The sequence below is a fragment of the Xenopus laevis genome, chromosome 8L (assembly GCF_017654675.1).
Source record: "Xenopus laevis strain J_2021 chromosome 8L, Xenopus_laevis_v10.1, whole genome shotgun sequence".
NCBI lineage: Eukaryota > Metazoa > Chordata > Amphibia > Anura > Pipidae > Xenopus > Xenopus laevis.
In genome coordinates this window covers 126,614,753-126,630,796 of record NC_054385.1, presented here as the reverse complement: position 1 = coordinate 126,630,796, position 16,044 = coordinate 126,614,753, and the positions used below count along the sequence as shown (strand labels likewise).

Genomic DNA, 16,044 nt, shown 5'->3' with positions numbered 1-16,044 from the left:
TGTAACATCAGTGTTTAGTCCCTCCTTCCCTGCCAGGATTTCAAATGATGCAGAAAGAGAAGAACTGTTACACAGCTGGATTTCAGCATAGAAAATGGCATTTTTTAAGAAATAGGTAACTGTGAAGGATATATTAGGGGTTGCTTATTCTGGTAATTCTGATATATCCATATACTGCTACATACCTATTGCAACAGCTTATTCTGGTAATTCTGCTATATCCCTACTTGTATCTGTTAACCCCAATAACTTTTGTCTGTCAAGCCTATTCTACTTTAGTTGTTTGATAAATATCTCAAGCACACATCTGTGTCCCCTCCTCCGTGAACTAGAGATATTTTTATAGCCCCAAACCTAGTTCTGGTGTCTGTAAAACTCTGCCCTTTGCTAGCTGTTTAATTGATTAATTAGGCTCTGGTTTTCCCAATCAGCTACATATACTGTAAATTCATACCCAGTATTGGGGATGGCACTCGTGTCTGGGGCATTGCACAAGTGCTAACATTTCCTAAGTGCTAACATTTCACAAGTGCTCAGAAATGACAGTTAAACAAGGCAGTGCTAAAATTTCACAAGTGCTCAGAAATGACAGTTAAACAAGGCAGTTGGACAAGGCTTTGACAAGGGAAAAGGAACCCGATTCCCCTGCAATCAACAGTGAACCATCTGGGATAAGAAGAAAAGAGATTTGTTTGTACCTGCCAGTTTGTAACCTCTTACTCCAAACATGCTTTATCCTGTATTTCTCCTCCTTTCACTCTCATGCTTCATAAAACATTTTTCACTACCTCCCCCATCAAATCCCACTTCTGTACAAATCTCAGCCTCTCTTCTCTCCTCTCCTTCCCTCTCCACACATGAAGTTTATAAAGTACTATTCCACAAAACTCTTTTTCATACAAACTAAGGACTTATAAATCCCACTCTCACTTAGTCTATCTTTCCTTTCTATTGCTGGCAGCTGGGGATATTTCCCCAAACCCTGGCCCTTACCCCATCCCAGTTATATCACGACCACGAGCTCCTTCTCTCCGGAGCAAATTCAATCAGTACAGAACTCTTACTCCTATACCCAAAAACCCAGTTAATCTTTCCTGTGCTCTCTGGAATGCCAGATCTGTCTGCAACAAGCTCACCGCTATACACGACCATTTCATTGCAAATTCCTTTAACCTACTCGCACTTACTGAAACCTGTCTCTCTCCTACTGACACTGCCTCACCTGCTGCCCTGTCCTATGGGGGCTACACCTTACTCATACTCCCAGACCTGGTAACAGACCTGGAGGTGGGGTAGGTTTGCTTCTCTCTCCCCGCTGTACTTTTAAAGTTCTTCCACCTGTTCCCTCTCTATCATTCTCATTTGAGGCTCACTGCATTAGGCTCTTTTCTCCTGTTTCACTCTGCATTGCTCTTATATATCCACCACCAGGACCAACTGCACAATTTCTGGACAACTTTGCTGCTTGGCTTCCTTACTTTCTTTCATCTAACATCCCATCCATCATATTAGGTGACTTTAATATACCCGTTAACAACATTAACAACTCTTCTGTCTCTAAACTTCTTTCACTAACCTCCTCCCTAGGCTTATCTTTGTGCTCAGAATCCCCCTCTCACTCCAATGGTAATGCTCTGGATCTCATATTTACCAGACTCTGTTCAACCACCAATTTTACTAACTCACCATTTCCCCTCTCTGATCACAATATGCTCACATTTCAACTCTCACTAACTCCCTCCTCACCCCCTGCTATTCCCCAAACACGTACTTACCGTGACTTGCAAGCTGTAGACGTGACACATCTCTCTTCTTCCTTTGACTCTCTTCACTCTAATATCTCCGCCATCTCTTGTCCTAATGTGGCTATTTCTGTCTACTATAGTACTCTCCAAATTACAAGCGCACACCCTGGCCCTCCTGAAATTAGAGTACCTGGTGCCCAGCGAAATAGGGGATCGGCCACCCCCTCAGAATTCCAAACGAAGAAAAATTCACTGGCACTCAAGTAGTACTTGCAGGGTGAAACCCTTGCTTTAAATTTATTCAATGCGGCATGCAACGTTTCGGGGACAACCCCTTTATCAAGCAGGGGTTGTCCCCGAAACGTTGCATGCCGCATTGAATAAATTTAAAGCAAGGGTTTCACCCTGCAAGTACTACTTGAGTGCCAGTGAATTTTTCTTTGTTTACTATAGTACTCTCACCACTGCCCTAAATGAGCTTGCTCCTATAAAAACTAAACGTTCTAGATCCAAACCACTTCAACCTTGGCATACTGCTCATACAAAAGTGCTCCAAAGACACTCACATGCACTTGAGCGTCGCTGGCGTAAATCCCATTCAGAATCAGACTTTTGGAGCTACAAATCTGCCCTTCGCTCCTATAACACCAGCCTCTTCCAAGCCAAACAAACATACTTTACTCATTAACTCCCTTTCTAAAAAACCAGCACAACTTTTCTCCACTTTTAACACTCTCCTTTCCCCTTCTCCACCCCCTCCATGCACATCTGTCTATGCTCAAGATATTGCTGAGCACTTCAAAAACAAAATTGATACTATCAGAAGGGACATTACACTACTCAACCCCCCTAGACTTCCACCACCCTCCCTCCACACTGCCCAGTCTCTCCTGTGCTCCTTCACCCCTGTCACTGATGAGCAAGTCTCAAAGCTTCTGGCCTCTTCTCACCTTACCACCTGCCCGCTTGTTCCAATTCCCTCAAAACTTCTCCGCAATACCAATGCTTGTCTAATCAAAGCCTTAACTCACCTATTTAATCTTTCCCTCTCAACTGGACTGTTTCCTTCTCAACTAAAACATGCTCTTGTCACCCCCATTCTGAAAAAACCCTCTCTTGACCCCTCCAATCTTGACAACCTCCGACCTCTCTCTCTGCTACCTTTCATCTCTTAACTACTTGAGCGCCTAGTCTACAACCGACTAACCTCATTCCTCTCTGACAATAACCTGCTGGACCCCCTACAATCTGGTTTTAAGCCACAACACTCCACAGAAACTGCCCTGACTCGACTAACTAATGACCTTTTAACCCCTAAAGCCAACAATCATTTCTCACTACTAATACTGCTTGATCTCTCAGCCGCATTTGACACTATAGATCACCCTCTCCTCCTCCAGTCCCTCAATTTGCTTGGCCTTTGTGACACAGCCCTGTCCTGGTTCTCTTCTTACATCACCAATCGTTCCTTCAGTGTCTCCTACAATGGAGTATCATCTTCTCCCCTACCTCTTTCTATTGGAGTTCCTCAAGGCTCTGTCCTGCCTATCCGCTATCTCTAATTGGATGTTGAAACGCTACCTTAAATTAAACCTCTCTAAAACTGAAATGGTTCTCTTTCCTCCAACTAACACCAGTAACATCCCCGAAGTATCCATCATAGTTAATTCCACTATCACCCCCTCTCCCCAGGCCTGGTGCCTTGGGGTTATCCTAGATTCTGCCCTGTCATTCACTCCTCATATCCAGTCACTTATTAAAGGACCAGTAACATCAAAAAAATTTTTAAAAAAAATCGTTAGTACACATCAAAAAAAAAAAACACCACCACAAATTATTTAAAATCACAAAGCCTTTATGAAGAAATAACTTACAGAAACTGCACGTCCTGTACAGAAACAGCGAAAGGGCGACCATCGATGCTGCTGGGCTCGATTTCTCCTCCCTGGCTACTCTACTGTCAGCTTGTGAAGGAGCAAGATGGATGCCTCATGCCTGCGATGCGATGCAGTTACTGCTCGGGCCCCCTCCTCCTCCTGTACTATAGATGAGAAGCGCCCATCTGGACACTGGAGGAAGCGGTGGTAGTGGAGGCGGTGGAGGGAGCTGTAAATCAATGTTGGCAGCGGCAGCCGCTTCTCATCATCAGTCACTGGCCAGACCCCCTCCTCCTCCACTGCTCCCTGCCCTGTCACTCCTGCTCTGTTCCCTGCACATGAGTGATTGTTTCTGCCTGCATTCCGTTTAGCTAACAGACCTACGTGTGCCTTGTAGCTGTACTGTGCGCTGGATTAGCACTGGGCGCAGGAGCAGAGGAGGTGCAGCGGAGCGGGGAAAAGGAAAGCTGTATCGCATCCAGCTACAAGGCAAACGTAGGTCTGTTAGCTAAACGGAATGCAGGCAGAAACAATCACTCATGTGCAGGGAACGGAGCAGGAGTGACCAGGGCAGGGAGCGGTGGAGGAGGAGGGGGCCTGGCCAGTGACTGATGATGAGAAGCGGCTGCCGCTGCCAACATTGATTTACAGCTCCCTCCACCGCCTCCACTACCACCGCTTCCTCCAGTGTCCAGGTGGGCGCTTCTCATCTATAGTACAGGAGGAGGGGGCCCGAGCAGTCACTGCATCGCATCGCAGGCATGAGGCATCCATCTTGCTCCTTCACAAGCTGACAGTAGAGTAGCCAGGGAGGAGAAATCGAGCCCAGCAGCATCGATGGTCGCCCTTTCGCTGTTTCTGTACAGGACGTGCAGTTTCTGTAAGTTATTTCTTCATAAAGGCTTTGTGATTTTAAATTATAATTTGTGGTGGTGTTTTTTTTTTTGATGTGTACTAATGATTTTTTTTTAAAAAAAATTTGATGTTACTGGTCCTTTAAATCATGTCACTTCCACCTAAGGAACATATCCAAAATACGATCATTTATCACCCAAGATTCTGCCAAAATTCTTATTCACTCTCTCATCATATCGCGTCTAGACTACTGTAACTCTTTTAATTGACCTTCCCCTCCAGAGACTGTCACCTCTCCAGTCCATAATGAACACTGCTGCGAGGCTCATACACCTCAGCAACCGCTCCTCCTCTGCCTCGCCCTTCTGTCAATCCCTGCACTGGCTTCCGTTACCTTTCAGAATCAAATTCAAATTAATGACACTGACTTTCAAAGCACTTCATAACTCTGCCCCACCCTACATCTCTGAACTCATCTCTATATACTCACCCAACCGCTTACTATGCTCCTCTACTGACCTGCTACTCAACTCTTCTCTCATTACCTCCTCACATTCAAGACTTTGCAAGGGCTGCACCCCTCCTCTGGAACTCTCTCCCACGGTCTGTCCGACTTTCTCCCAACCTTTCTACCTTCAAGAAATCTCTGAAAACACAATTCTTTCGAGAAGCCTACCCTTACTCTGCTTAACTACCAAACGCAACACCACATACAACGCCACATTTCTCACCCACTTAATTCGATCTTGCCCACTCCCACACCTTGTGTATTACTCCCTTCCCTTTAGACTGTATGCCTATGCATATGGCCTCCCTCACCTTTTGTACCTGTATTGATTGTGATGTATGTAACTCCATATGTTCTATGTATATAATTCATTTGATTTAGTTGTATAATCACATGTACTTTACAGTGCTACGCAATATGTTGGCGCTATATAAATACATGTTAATAATAATAAATACGTGGGCCTCTTTATCGAATTTTGGTTTGGAAGCCAGAGTTCCCCTTTAAGGTGGATGTAACAATTACGATCTTTCTTGGTAAAGATGTATCCAAGAAAGATCGTTTGTTTCAATACACACGTGTAGAGCTGAATCATCAGATACACAGATAGAAACAATAGAATTCTACCTGTATCTGACGATTTAGCACTAACATTGGCCAATGTTTGGGCACCCAATCAAAATTTTCCGTCCAGCCCGATCGACAAGCCGACCAAACAACAATGCAAAAAAAAAAAAAAAAAAAAAGAGATGCACGGCAACCTGTATTTGGGGGGGGGGGGTTTTCTTTATTAAAGATTGTGATTGGAATATATTTTCTGACATTTAGGGAAAAAAGATTTGATTGCACAGGGATTCCTATCAACAATTTTCAAACATAAATGATAATATTCCCACCCACACATGTTATTCCTGACACCCAATCCATCCCTCAATAACTCTTGCCGACTGCATCTTAAAGGAGACATATTGTGCTAAAAACAAGAATGTTATATAGTTGAATTGGGTTGAAAAATGACAAAGTCCATCAAGTTCAACCCCTCCAAATGAAAACCCAGCCCCATACACACACCCCTCCCTATGTTTAATTAAATTCTATATACCTATACCTATACTAACTATAGAGTTTAGTATCACAATAGCCTTTGATATTATGTCTGTCCAAGAAATCATCCAAGTCCCTCTTATAGTCATTAACTGAATCAGCATCACAACATCACCCGGCAGTGCATTCCACAACCTCACTGTCCTGACTGTGAAGAACCCCCTACGTTGCTTCAAATGAAAGTTCTTTTCTTCTAGTCTAAAGGGGAGGCCTCTGGTACGGTGATCCACTTTATGGGTAAAAAGGTCCCCTGCTTTTTGTCTAGAATGTCCTCTAATGTACTTGTAAAGTCTAATCATGTCCCCTCGCAAGCGCCTTTTGTCCAACAACCTAATAATATATTTTTATATGACCACATTTATATGAGAACAGTCTATTCCAATGACGGACAAATGGTTATGTGTCAGAGTGTAAGAATAATAAAGTCTAATAACAAATGCCCCTATCATTCTGACTCAGCAATAACCACATGCCCAAGGCAGGAAAGGTGAAGGGAGGGGTGATGTTCCCCCATTTATTTATTCTCTTATTAATGACACCCAGTGATGAGAGTCCACTTTGTAAGTTACTGAAAATCCAGAGTGTCAGCAGATACTAGATGAGGCCCCTTTTTACAGAAGTGTTTTCTTCATTTGCTGATTCCTCCCTGTGTCTGCTTTTAACAGATAAAGAACTGCAAGGCTGAGGGACAGTTGTAAGCGGGAAACTATTTTCAGTGAAATATCTGCAGATAAGAACATCAGTCCTCTTCCAACATTTTGGGAGGGTTCAAGTTATATAACGTATGTATGTGTACTCCCATTTTAATCTATAAAAGCTTGTGAAAAGGGGAGTGTCTTTGGCAAAATGCTCGTGGGACACTTCGGTGTAACATGATCAGTTTCCCAAGTCAAAACCATTAAAAATTCTTTGTTAAACTCAATAAACCTCATTTTATTTGAAATAGCCTTATCTCGATGTTTTGCCTTCCATATAACGAGGTCATAGCAATTAAATTATCAACAAACCCCAAGAGAAAAACAACCCCAACCTTGACAGTCTCCCCTCATAATTTAACTCTTCCCTCCCTCTAACCAGTTTAGTTGCACTTAGTCTCTGCACTCTCTCCAGCTCATTTATATCCCTCTTAAGGACTGGAGTCCAAAACTGCCCCCATACTCCAGATGAGGCCTCACAGGGACCTATAAAGAGGCAAAATTATGTTTTCATTCTTTGAGTTAATGCCCTTTTTTTTATACAAGACAGAACTTTATTTGCTTTAGTAGCCACAGAATGACACTGCCCAGAATTAGACAACTTGTTATCTATAAAAGTAATTTTTTGGATACTTCGACCATTGAATAGGATACTACAACTTCCTATTTACTTCGATTCGAAGTAAAAATCGTTCGAATATTCGATAATCGAAGTACTGTCTCTTTAAAAAAAAAAAACTTAGACCAATACTTCGCCACATTTAGCCTGCTGAAGTGCTATGTTAGCCTATGGGGACCTTCTAGACCATTTTCTAAGTCTTTAAACATCAAAGTAAAATCGTTCGATCGTTCGCTAAAATCGTTCGCTAAAATCGTTCGAAGTCGAAGTATTTCAGTTCGAAGGTTGAATTTCTAAGTATTTTACACTTTGAAATTCGACCCTTGATAAATCTGCCCCTTGGAGTATAACTTGCATTTATATAATTTCTGCCAAAGTGCATAACCTGCATTTATCAACATTGAACCTCATTTTCCAGTTTGCTGCCCAGTTTCCCAGTTTAGACAAATCACTCTGCAAAGTGGCAGCATCCTGCATGGAACCTATAGTTCTGCACAATTTAGTATCATCTGCAAAAATAGAAACAGTACTTTCAATGCCCACCTCCAGGTCATTAATAAACAAGTTGAAAAAACAAGTTGCAGTCAGCCATTTCTTCTACCCCAGTAGGCAAAAGCCCAGGACCAGACGGGTTCCCAATGGCATATTATAAAGAATTCCAACATATACTTTCCCCACATTTATGTAATTCTTTCAATGCTTTACAATCAGACGCAAAATTTTCACCCCAATCCCTAGAGGCACAAATAACCTAAAATCTAGCAAAGATCCTTCAGAACCAGGCAGCTATAGGCCAATTTCCTTAATAAATAATGAGGTGAAATTACTGGCCAAAATTATAATGAAACAAATGCAACAAGTTCTGGAAAAATTGGTAGACCCAGAACAAGTAGGTTTCATACCTAACAGAGAGGCGTGCAACAAATAAACATATATTTGAAAGAAAAGCAAGGGATCAAGTACAGAGCCCTGTGGTACTCCACTAACAACACTGGTCCAATTTCCACTGGCTGTTAGACTGGAGGGTGTGTTTATCTGAGTTGAGAAGAACTGAGCATGCTCATGAGCCAACAGCTAAAGCAAATTCCTGAGGGAGGGGGCAGAGTGGGTTAGAGAAGCAGAAGGAATCCTATGTGATTAAGGGGATGCTGCAGCCTTACTATTAACCCTTGAACAACCAGAGTGGAAGTTATCTAAAGATTTCAAAGAGGCTGTTCACTGATTCAATGTTTGTGTAAGGGGTTTACATGTCCTTTAAACACACCCTCCAGTCTAGCAGCCAATGAAGAGATGGCATTGCTGGTTCCCATAGAAACTCTGCTCCAGCTGTCTGCTCCTATTTTTAAATCCTAACCCCCTCTCCTGAGCTACAGTGCTCAATCAGTGCTCAATCCAAGGAGAACTTTGTCATCATAGCAAACACTGCCTGTTTATGCCTGCATTCTTTAAAGGAGAAGGAAACTAGTCAGTGCAAAAACCCTCCCCCCTCCCGTGTGTTGCCCACCCTGCCTCCTCCCCCCTGGCCTACCTGTCCCACTGGGCAAATGCCCCTAACTTGTTATTTACCCTTCGCAGGTCCAGTCTATGGAGTTCACCGATGAAATCTTCTTCCATGCGATCTTCTTTCTGCTTTGACCGGCGCATGCGCAGTAGAAGCATTTCGCCGGTACGATCTACTGCGCATGCACCAAAAATGTTGTGTCTTTTGGCGCATGTGCAGTAGATCCGTATCGGCAAAATGCTCCTACTGCGCATGCGCCAAAACACCAGTCAAAGCAGGAAGAAGATCGATTGGAAGAAGATGGCGTCGGTGAACTCTGTGGACTGTGAAGGGTAAGTAACAAGTTAGGGGCATTTTCCCAGCGGGACAGGTAGGCCAGGGGGGAGGAGGGAGGGGGCAACACACGGGAGGGGGGAGGGTTTTTGTGCTGACTGGGTTTCCTTCTCCTTTAATTGCATGAAATTCACATCACATATCACATACAGTATGTGCTTTTTGCAGATATAAATGCACTGATGATGTGTCAGGAAAATGGCCCCCCGGTAAAAGCTGCTACTCGTTTTAGGGAAATTAAATGACGCTAGCAAACAGAGGGGGTGTATGCAGTACAGAATACTACTACAGATAATGCCATTTGGGTGGGGGAAATGTGCTCAACTTATGTACATGGTAGGAAAATGTAGGCTTTACATGTCCTTTAATCATAGGCTTCATCTTAATCATTTAATCCCCCCACCTGTGACATTTAGTATGTTTGTTCTGTGTGGGAGGTGTCAAACAATGAATAGTGTATGACTCTCGTAAGTTGTTTTTTATGAGAATGTGCCTTTAAAGCCTGCATGTTCTAAAGTTTCAGTGGTTTCCTTCTTACTCACAGGCACGACAGGGAAACTATGTAAGTTTTGTTTCTTATGAAACGAAACTAAACGACTCAACAGGGAGCCTAATGTTTGTCCAGCTCTCACAAAGTTCATCAAGCAGCAGTTCGGCATATGGATGTGTTTCAGCATCATCTAGAGTTACTATGTACAGTATCTTAGCACAAATGCTTGTTGTTATATCACCAACTGCCTAATTGTTTCTTATGCAGCATTCCCAGTTTTATTACTTATCACTGGGCCTAGTGATATATTTGTTTGCTTAGGTTTCTTTACAATGCGGTCATAGCTGCTTCAGTGTAGTTTTTGGTTATTTAAAGGACGCTGGCCTTATTTTGATGGACTTGAAAATTGTCCCTCAAAGAACTAAAAGGTTGATTTGACACAGCACAGTTTTTCCTCTTTATTAAAGCACATGCAGTCTGTCTTTCAGTATGAAATGTATCTGTATCCCAATTGTGTGGTTAGCGATAACCTATATGCTGTAGTCTATGTACAGGTATAGGATCCGTTATGCAGAAAGCTCTGAATTACGGGATGGTCGTCTTCCATAGACTACATTTTATCCAAATAATCCACATTTTTAAATAAATATTGTTATAATAAAACCTGATCCCAACTAAGATATAATGAATCCTTATTGGAAGCAAAACCAGCCTATTGGGTTTATTTAATGTTTATATGATTTTCTAGTAGACTTAAAGGGATCCTGTCATCGGAAAACATGTTTTTTTCAAGATGCATCAGTTAATAGTGCTGCTCCAGCAGAATTCTGCAATGAAATCCATTTCTCAAAAGAACAAACAGATTTTTTTATATTCAATTTTGAAATCTGACATGGGGCTAGACATTTTGTCAATTTCCCAGCTGCCCCTGGTCATGTGACTTGTGCCTGCACTTTAGGAGAGAAATGCTTTCTGGCAGGCTGCTGTTTTTCCTTCTCAATGTAACTGAATGTGTCTCAGTGGGACATGGGTTTTTACTATTGAGTGTTGTTCTTAGATCTACCAGGCAGCTGTTATCTTGTGTTAGGGAGCTGTTATCTGGTTACCTTACCATCGTTCTTTTGTTTGGCTGCTGGGGGGGGAAGGGAGGGGGTGATATCACTCCAACTTGCAGTACAGCAGTAAAGTGTGACTGAAGTTTATCAGAGCACAAGTCACATGACTTGGGGCAGCTGGGAAATTGACAACATGTCTAGCCCCATGTCAGATTTCAAAATTGAATATAAAAAAAATCTGTTTGCTCTTTTGAGAAATGGATTTCATTGCATAATTCTGCTGGAGCAGCACTATTAACTGATTCATTTTGGAAAAAAAAAAAAAATTCCCATGACAGTATCCCTTTAAGGTGTGAAGATCCAAATTACAGAAAGATCTATTATGGATATGCATTCTGGATAACAGATCCCATACATGTACTCAATAACTGCCCATACAGTAGAAATACATCAGGGAAGCTTAGACGTGCCGACTGTAGAGTGGGATACAGAACACAAATTTTTTCCCCCCCAAGAGTTTAATGTAATTTTATTTTTGTGTGGATTTCTTCTGCATCTTTTAAGCTACAGTATATGTAATTGAATTCAGGTTTGATTTGCAGTACGTGCTTAAAACCTCAGAACAGAATTTCCCTGAGATCACAAGAGACCACAGCGCACACAGTATTGAAGCAGTAAAACTGGTTCTTGTTTACGAATAACTCAGCTAAGACATGAAAGTGAAACGAGCCCAATTACATTTAACCCTCAACAGCTTCAGGATTTGTAGTTTAAAATAAGTACATATAAGTCTCATCCCTTCTACAAAACATATTAAAATTATATTTATATGACAGATTTGGCAGCGGTCACTTTTAAGGGGTTGTTACCCTTTGAATTAACTGTTAGTATGATGTAAAGCAGTGATCCCCAACCAGTAGCTCATGAGTAACATGTTGCTCTCCAACCCCTTGGGTTTTGCTCCCAGTGGCCTCAAAGCAGGAGCTTATTTTTGAATTCCAGGCTTGGAGGCAAGTTTTGGTTGTATAAAAACCAGATGTACTGCCAAACAGAGTGTCAATGTAGGCCAACAATCCACATAGGGGCTACTAAATGGCCAATCACAGCCCTTATTTGGCACCCAGGAACATTATTCATGCTAGTGTTGCTACCCAACTCCTTTTAGGGCTCTTACTCACGAGCGTTTTTACCTGCGCTCCCCTGCGTTCCGTTTTTCGGCGTTCAGCCGCAGGGGAGCGCAGGAATAGACGCATTTCATTATTTCAAATGGGGCTGTACTCACACAGGCGCGTGTAGGCGCCGAACGCAGGAAAAATGCAGCATGTTGCGTCTCAACCTGCGTTCGGCGCCTACATGCGCCTGTGTGAGTACAGCCCCATTTGAAATAATGAAATGCGTCTATTCCTGTGCTCCCCTGCGGCTGAATGCCGAAAAACAGAACGCAGGGGAGCGCAGGTAAAAACGCTCGTGAGTAAGAGCCCTTACTTCTGAATGTTGCTCACGGGTTCTAATGGTTGGGGTTCCCTGATGTAGAGTAATGTACTGAAACAATTTGCAATCGCTTTTCATTTTTTATTATTTGTGGGTTTTGAGTTATTTAGCTTTTTATTCAGCAGCTCTCCAGTTTGCAATTTCAGCAGTCTGGTTGCTAGGGTACAAATTCCCCTAGCAACCGTGCACTGATTTGAATAAGAGACTGGAATATGAATAGGAGAGGCCTGAATAGAAAGACGAGTCATAAAAAATAGCAATAACAGTACATTTGTAGCTTCACAGAGCTTTTGTTTTTAGATGGGGTCAGTGACCCCCCCCCATTTGAAAGCTGAAAAGAGTTAGAAGAAGATAGTTAAAAAAATTATTCAAAAATAAAACGGAAACCAATTGAAAAGATGCTTAGAATTAGCCATCCATTAACATACTAAAAGTTAACTTAAAGGTGAACCGCACCTTTAACAGTTCTCTTTTTTTTTTTATTCAGAGTTTTTTTAAATGACTGTGATCCTGCCAGTGGAGTCATTTCATACCTACTGCTACACCATGGAACAGACGAGCATTATAGTCTAAGCTCCCTCAGGCCTCAGGCAAAACACTGTATTCATTATGAATATATGTTCCCTCTGCTTTATGATATAATTCAATCACTCTTTACTGCTCTGCTGCAAGTTGTGCCATATCAATACCCCTTACCCTCTAGCAGCTGATATAGTGATAACAAATAAATCTGATCAGTCTATCAAGGGAACCAATGGCAGGTAACAAGATAAAAGCTGCCTGAACAGAGAGCACCTCCATGTTTCTAAGCTGTTACCACTGCTTGACTTTGGGCTAATAGCACTGCTGTAATGAAACTGCCCCATATTAGCATAGAAATTGTCAAAACTGTGAACAAAGCCCTGTCCCCTACTCAGCCTTTGTATTTGTCGTAAGTAAATCACAAAACAAAGTCAGGTCTCATTTTGTCAAAACCAGATATGTTTCTACACAAAGGATGTTTAACTGTTATGGTTAAAATGTTTCACACCTACAGTAAAAAACAGAACCAGAAAGGAAGGAGACCCATTTTTTAAATGTGTTTAAAGGAGAATGAAAGGTTAAAACTAAGTAAGCTTTATCAGGAAGAGATATATATATATATATATATATATATAGATATATAGATATATAGATATATAGATATATAGATATATAGATATATAGATATATAGATATATAGATATATAGATATATAGATATATAGATATATAGATATATAGATATATAGATATATAGATATATAGATATATAGATATATAGATATATAGATATATAGTGAACAGGAAGTGAGATACACATTAAATACCATTATCAACCAATCAGTGTATTTTGAGCTATTACTTCACATATGATACTAGTATTATTTATTAAGTGCACATGTATTTACTGCACATGAAATGATGGGATTCATTAAGAATTTTATTGAATAGATCACATATTGGTACCATCGGCGATATTAATTGAACCCACGGGTTGACTCACAAGGAATACTTGTGACTGAATGTTACAATAGGTGATTTGGTCTAATTTAGAGATCTGCGGAGTTATATTTAATAGTGAGAGTTATAGTTCCACTATGGATATATAGAAATTGAGGGATTTTTTAAGGGTTGAAGCACATTTTTAGTGAATGTTTTATATATTTTATATGATATAATCATGATTTTGGGGAGCTTTTTAACTAGTCACAGTCAATAGTAATAAATAATACTCCTGCCATATGTGCAGTAATAGCTAAAATACACTGATTGGTTGATATATAATACAACCTTCATGTTGCCAGCACTCTACAAAAACGTTTACATGCCTGGGTGCAGTGTCTGTAACTTCTACAATAAAACATTTTTTCCTTTTAATAAGTCCTGAGAGTGAGGACTTTATTGCATTTTGGATTGGATAAATATGCGGGACACTGCACCCAGGCATGTAAACCTTTTTTGTCGAGAGTGCTGGCAACATGAAGGTTGTATTATATATATATATATATATATATATATATATATATATATATATATATATATATATATATATATATATATATATATATATATATAATGGGTTGAGTGCAGAGGACTCTTGTATTTGACTATATGTATTTTGTGGTCACAGCCTCATTGCACCCCCGCCCAATGGTTTTAAAAAATAGTGGTGAGCACAACTTCCCCTTGCTTGATATCATACCAAAGCATTATGTTATACATGATTGGTTAAAATACCACTGCAAAATCTACGTAATAAGGCTAAGCAAAAAATATTCTTATATGGGCATAAACTTTATACTTGGTACAGTTGTTTATTTACCTGACCACAAGCCATTTCATAATAACCATTAGGTTCCACTTTTATAACTGTTACATTGCACCTCGCTGTATCTTATAAATTGTTTACGGTTATACAGAAATATACTGCTATATGAAAAATATATTGCTATAAGAAATGGAGAATTGCATAGCACAGAACCAGAGTTCAAATGTTAAATAGGCGTTACAGGTAGGAGTGGGCCCGGAGGTAATCAAGATCCAACAAGGATAAGTAAACTTCTAAAATAAGTGAATGTAAAACTGGTGAGATTGCTATTCTAAGCATTTTTTTTCATTATTTATGGTTTGTAATTGCAAGATATTAAGGGATACTTGTACTGTTAATATGAATGAATTTTGTGACAACAGCGCCACCTGCTGGTCAGTTTCCCACCAGTCTGAAAACATTTGAGAAAGGTTTCTAATTCTTTCCAAATCAGAAGAACATCAGAGCAGCCTCTTTCTTTCTCCTGACAACTTCCTTGACTACTCGGTGGTCAGACTGGTGGGAAACTGACCAGCAGGTGGTGCTGTTGTAACAAAATTTATTTATATTAATAGTGCATGTATCCCTTAACATTGTGGTATGACAAATTAATAACTAATAAATGTGCATTGAAAAAGTTCTTAGACTAGCACTCTAATTTTACATTCACTTATCTAAAAGGCTTACTTATCCTTTAATGTATGTGCGTGTGTGTGTGTGTAGCTGCATTGCCCAGGAGATCGTATCTTCCCCGGATAAAACCTACTTAGTGAGAGCGGTTAAGTCAAGTGCTTTCCACTGTCTCTCTCTCGTCTACTCTAATATTATGGCTTATGATAGGACTGCTGAGCACCAAAAATATCCTCATAGAAGGCTCTTTGTGAAATAATGTAGCTTAATATAAACAAAAGTATTTTCCCCCCTTTTCCCCTCTCTGGGGTACTCACCATAAAGAGCAGCGTGTGCACTCTGGTACATTCAGGCTTCTCTCCAAGTCTCCCTAACTCTCCCCCCCAGGGATACCCATTCACCAGCAGCACCACTCCTCACTCCAGCACAAGGAAGTAGGACACTGAGGTGTAGTCCCACAGCTCTTTTATCTGCTGCTCACCTGTAGTCTGATTGGACAGCTACCTGTAGCTGGGCAACTGCAAAACACTCAATGGTGCATGGAATAGAGGGCACACCCTGTTCTCCTCCATTCACTGGTAGTTCAACTATGGCTCTTGCACACCCGTCCCTTAGTAAATTAGAGTAACGACACCTGGTGCACGAAAATAGAGGATCGGCCGCCTCCCAAACAGTCCAGCAGAAAGAATCCCAAGGCACACAGGATAACTGCAAGCAAGCTGCCTTGTGTGTTTATTGCGAAGTGCAACGTTTCAGGGTCACGTCCCTTTCTCAAGCATGCGTGACCCTGAAACGTTGCACTTCGCAATAAAC

At 41.0% G+C, this 16,044-nt stretch overlaps 1 protein-coding gene across 3 annotated transcripts in view; it reads right to left on the bottom strand.

Moving 5' to 3' along the window:
* Positions 1-15,802, bottom strand: part of LOC108699414 (myelin-oligodendrocyte glycoprotein) — a 52,474-nt gene extending 36,672 nt beyond the window's left edge. The window contains exon 1 of one of the 3 annotated variants that reach the window (XR_005963594.1): positions 15,549-15,802. Coding sequence is in view for 1 of the 3 variants with exons in the window: in XM_041573607.1 (XP_041429541.1) it covers positions 3,620-3,662 (43 nt within the window). In the remaining 2 variants the exon portion in view is untranslated. Of the gene's footprint in view, positions 1-3,619; positions 3,759-15,548 lie in introns of those variants that run through there. The other 2 variants (XR_005963593.1, XM_041573607.1) reach the window with 2 other exon arrangements.
* Positions 15,803-16,044: the final 242 nt, after the last annotated feature.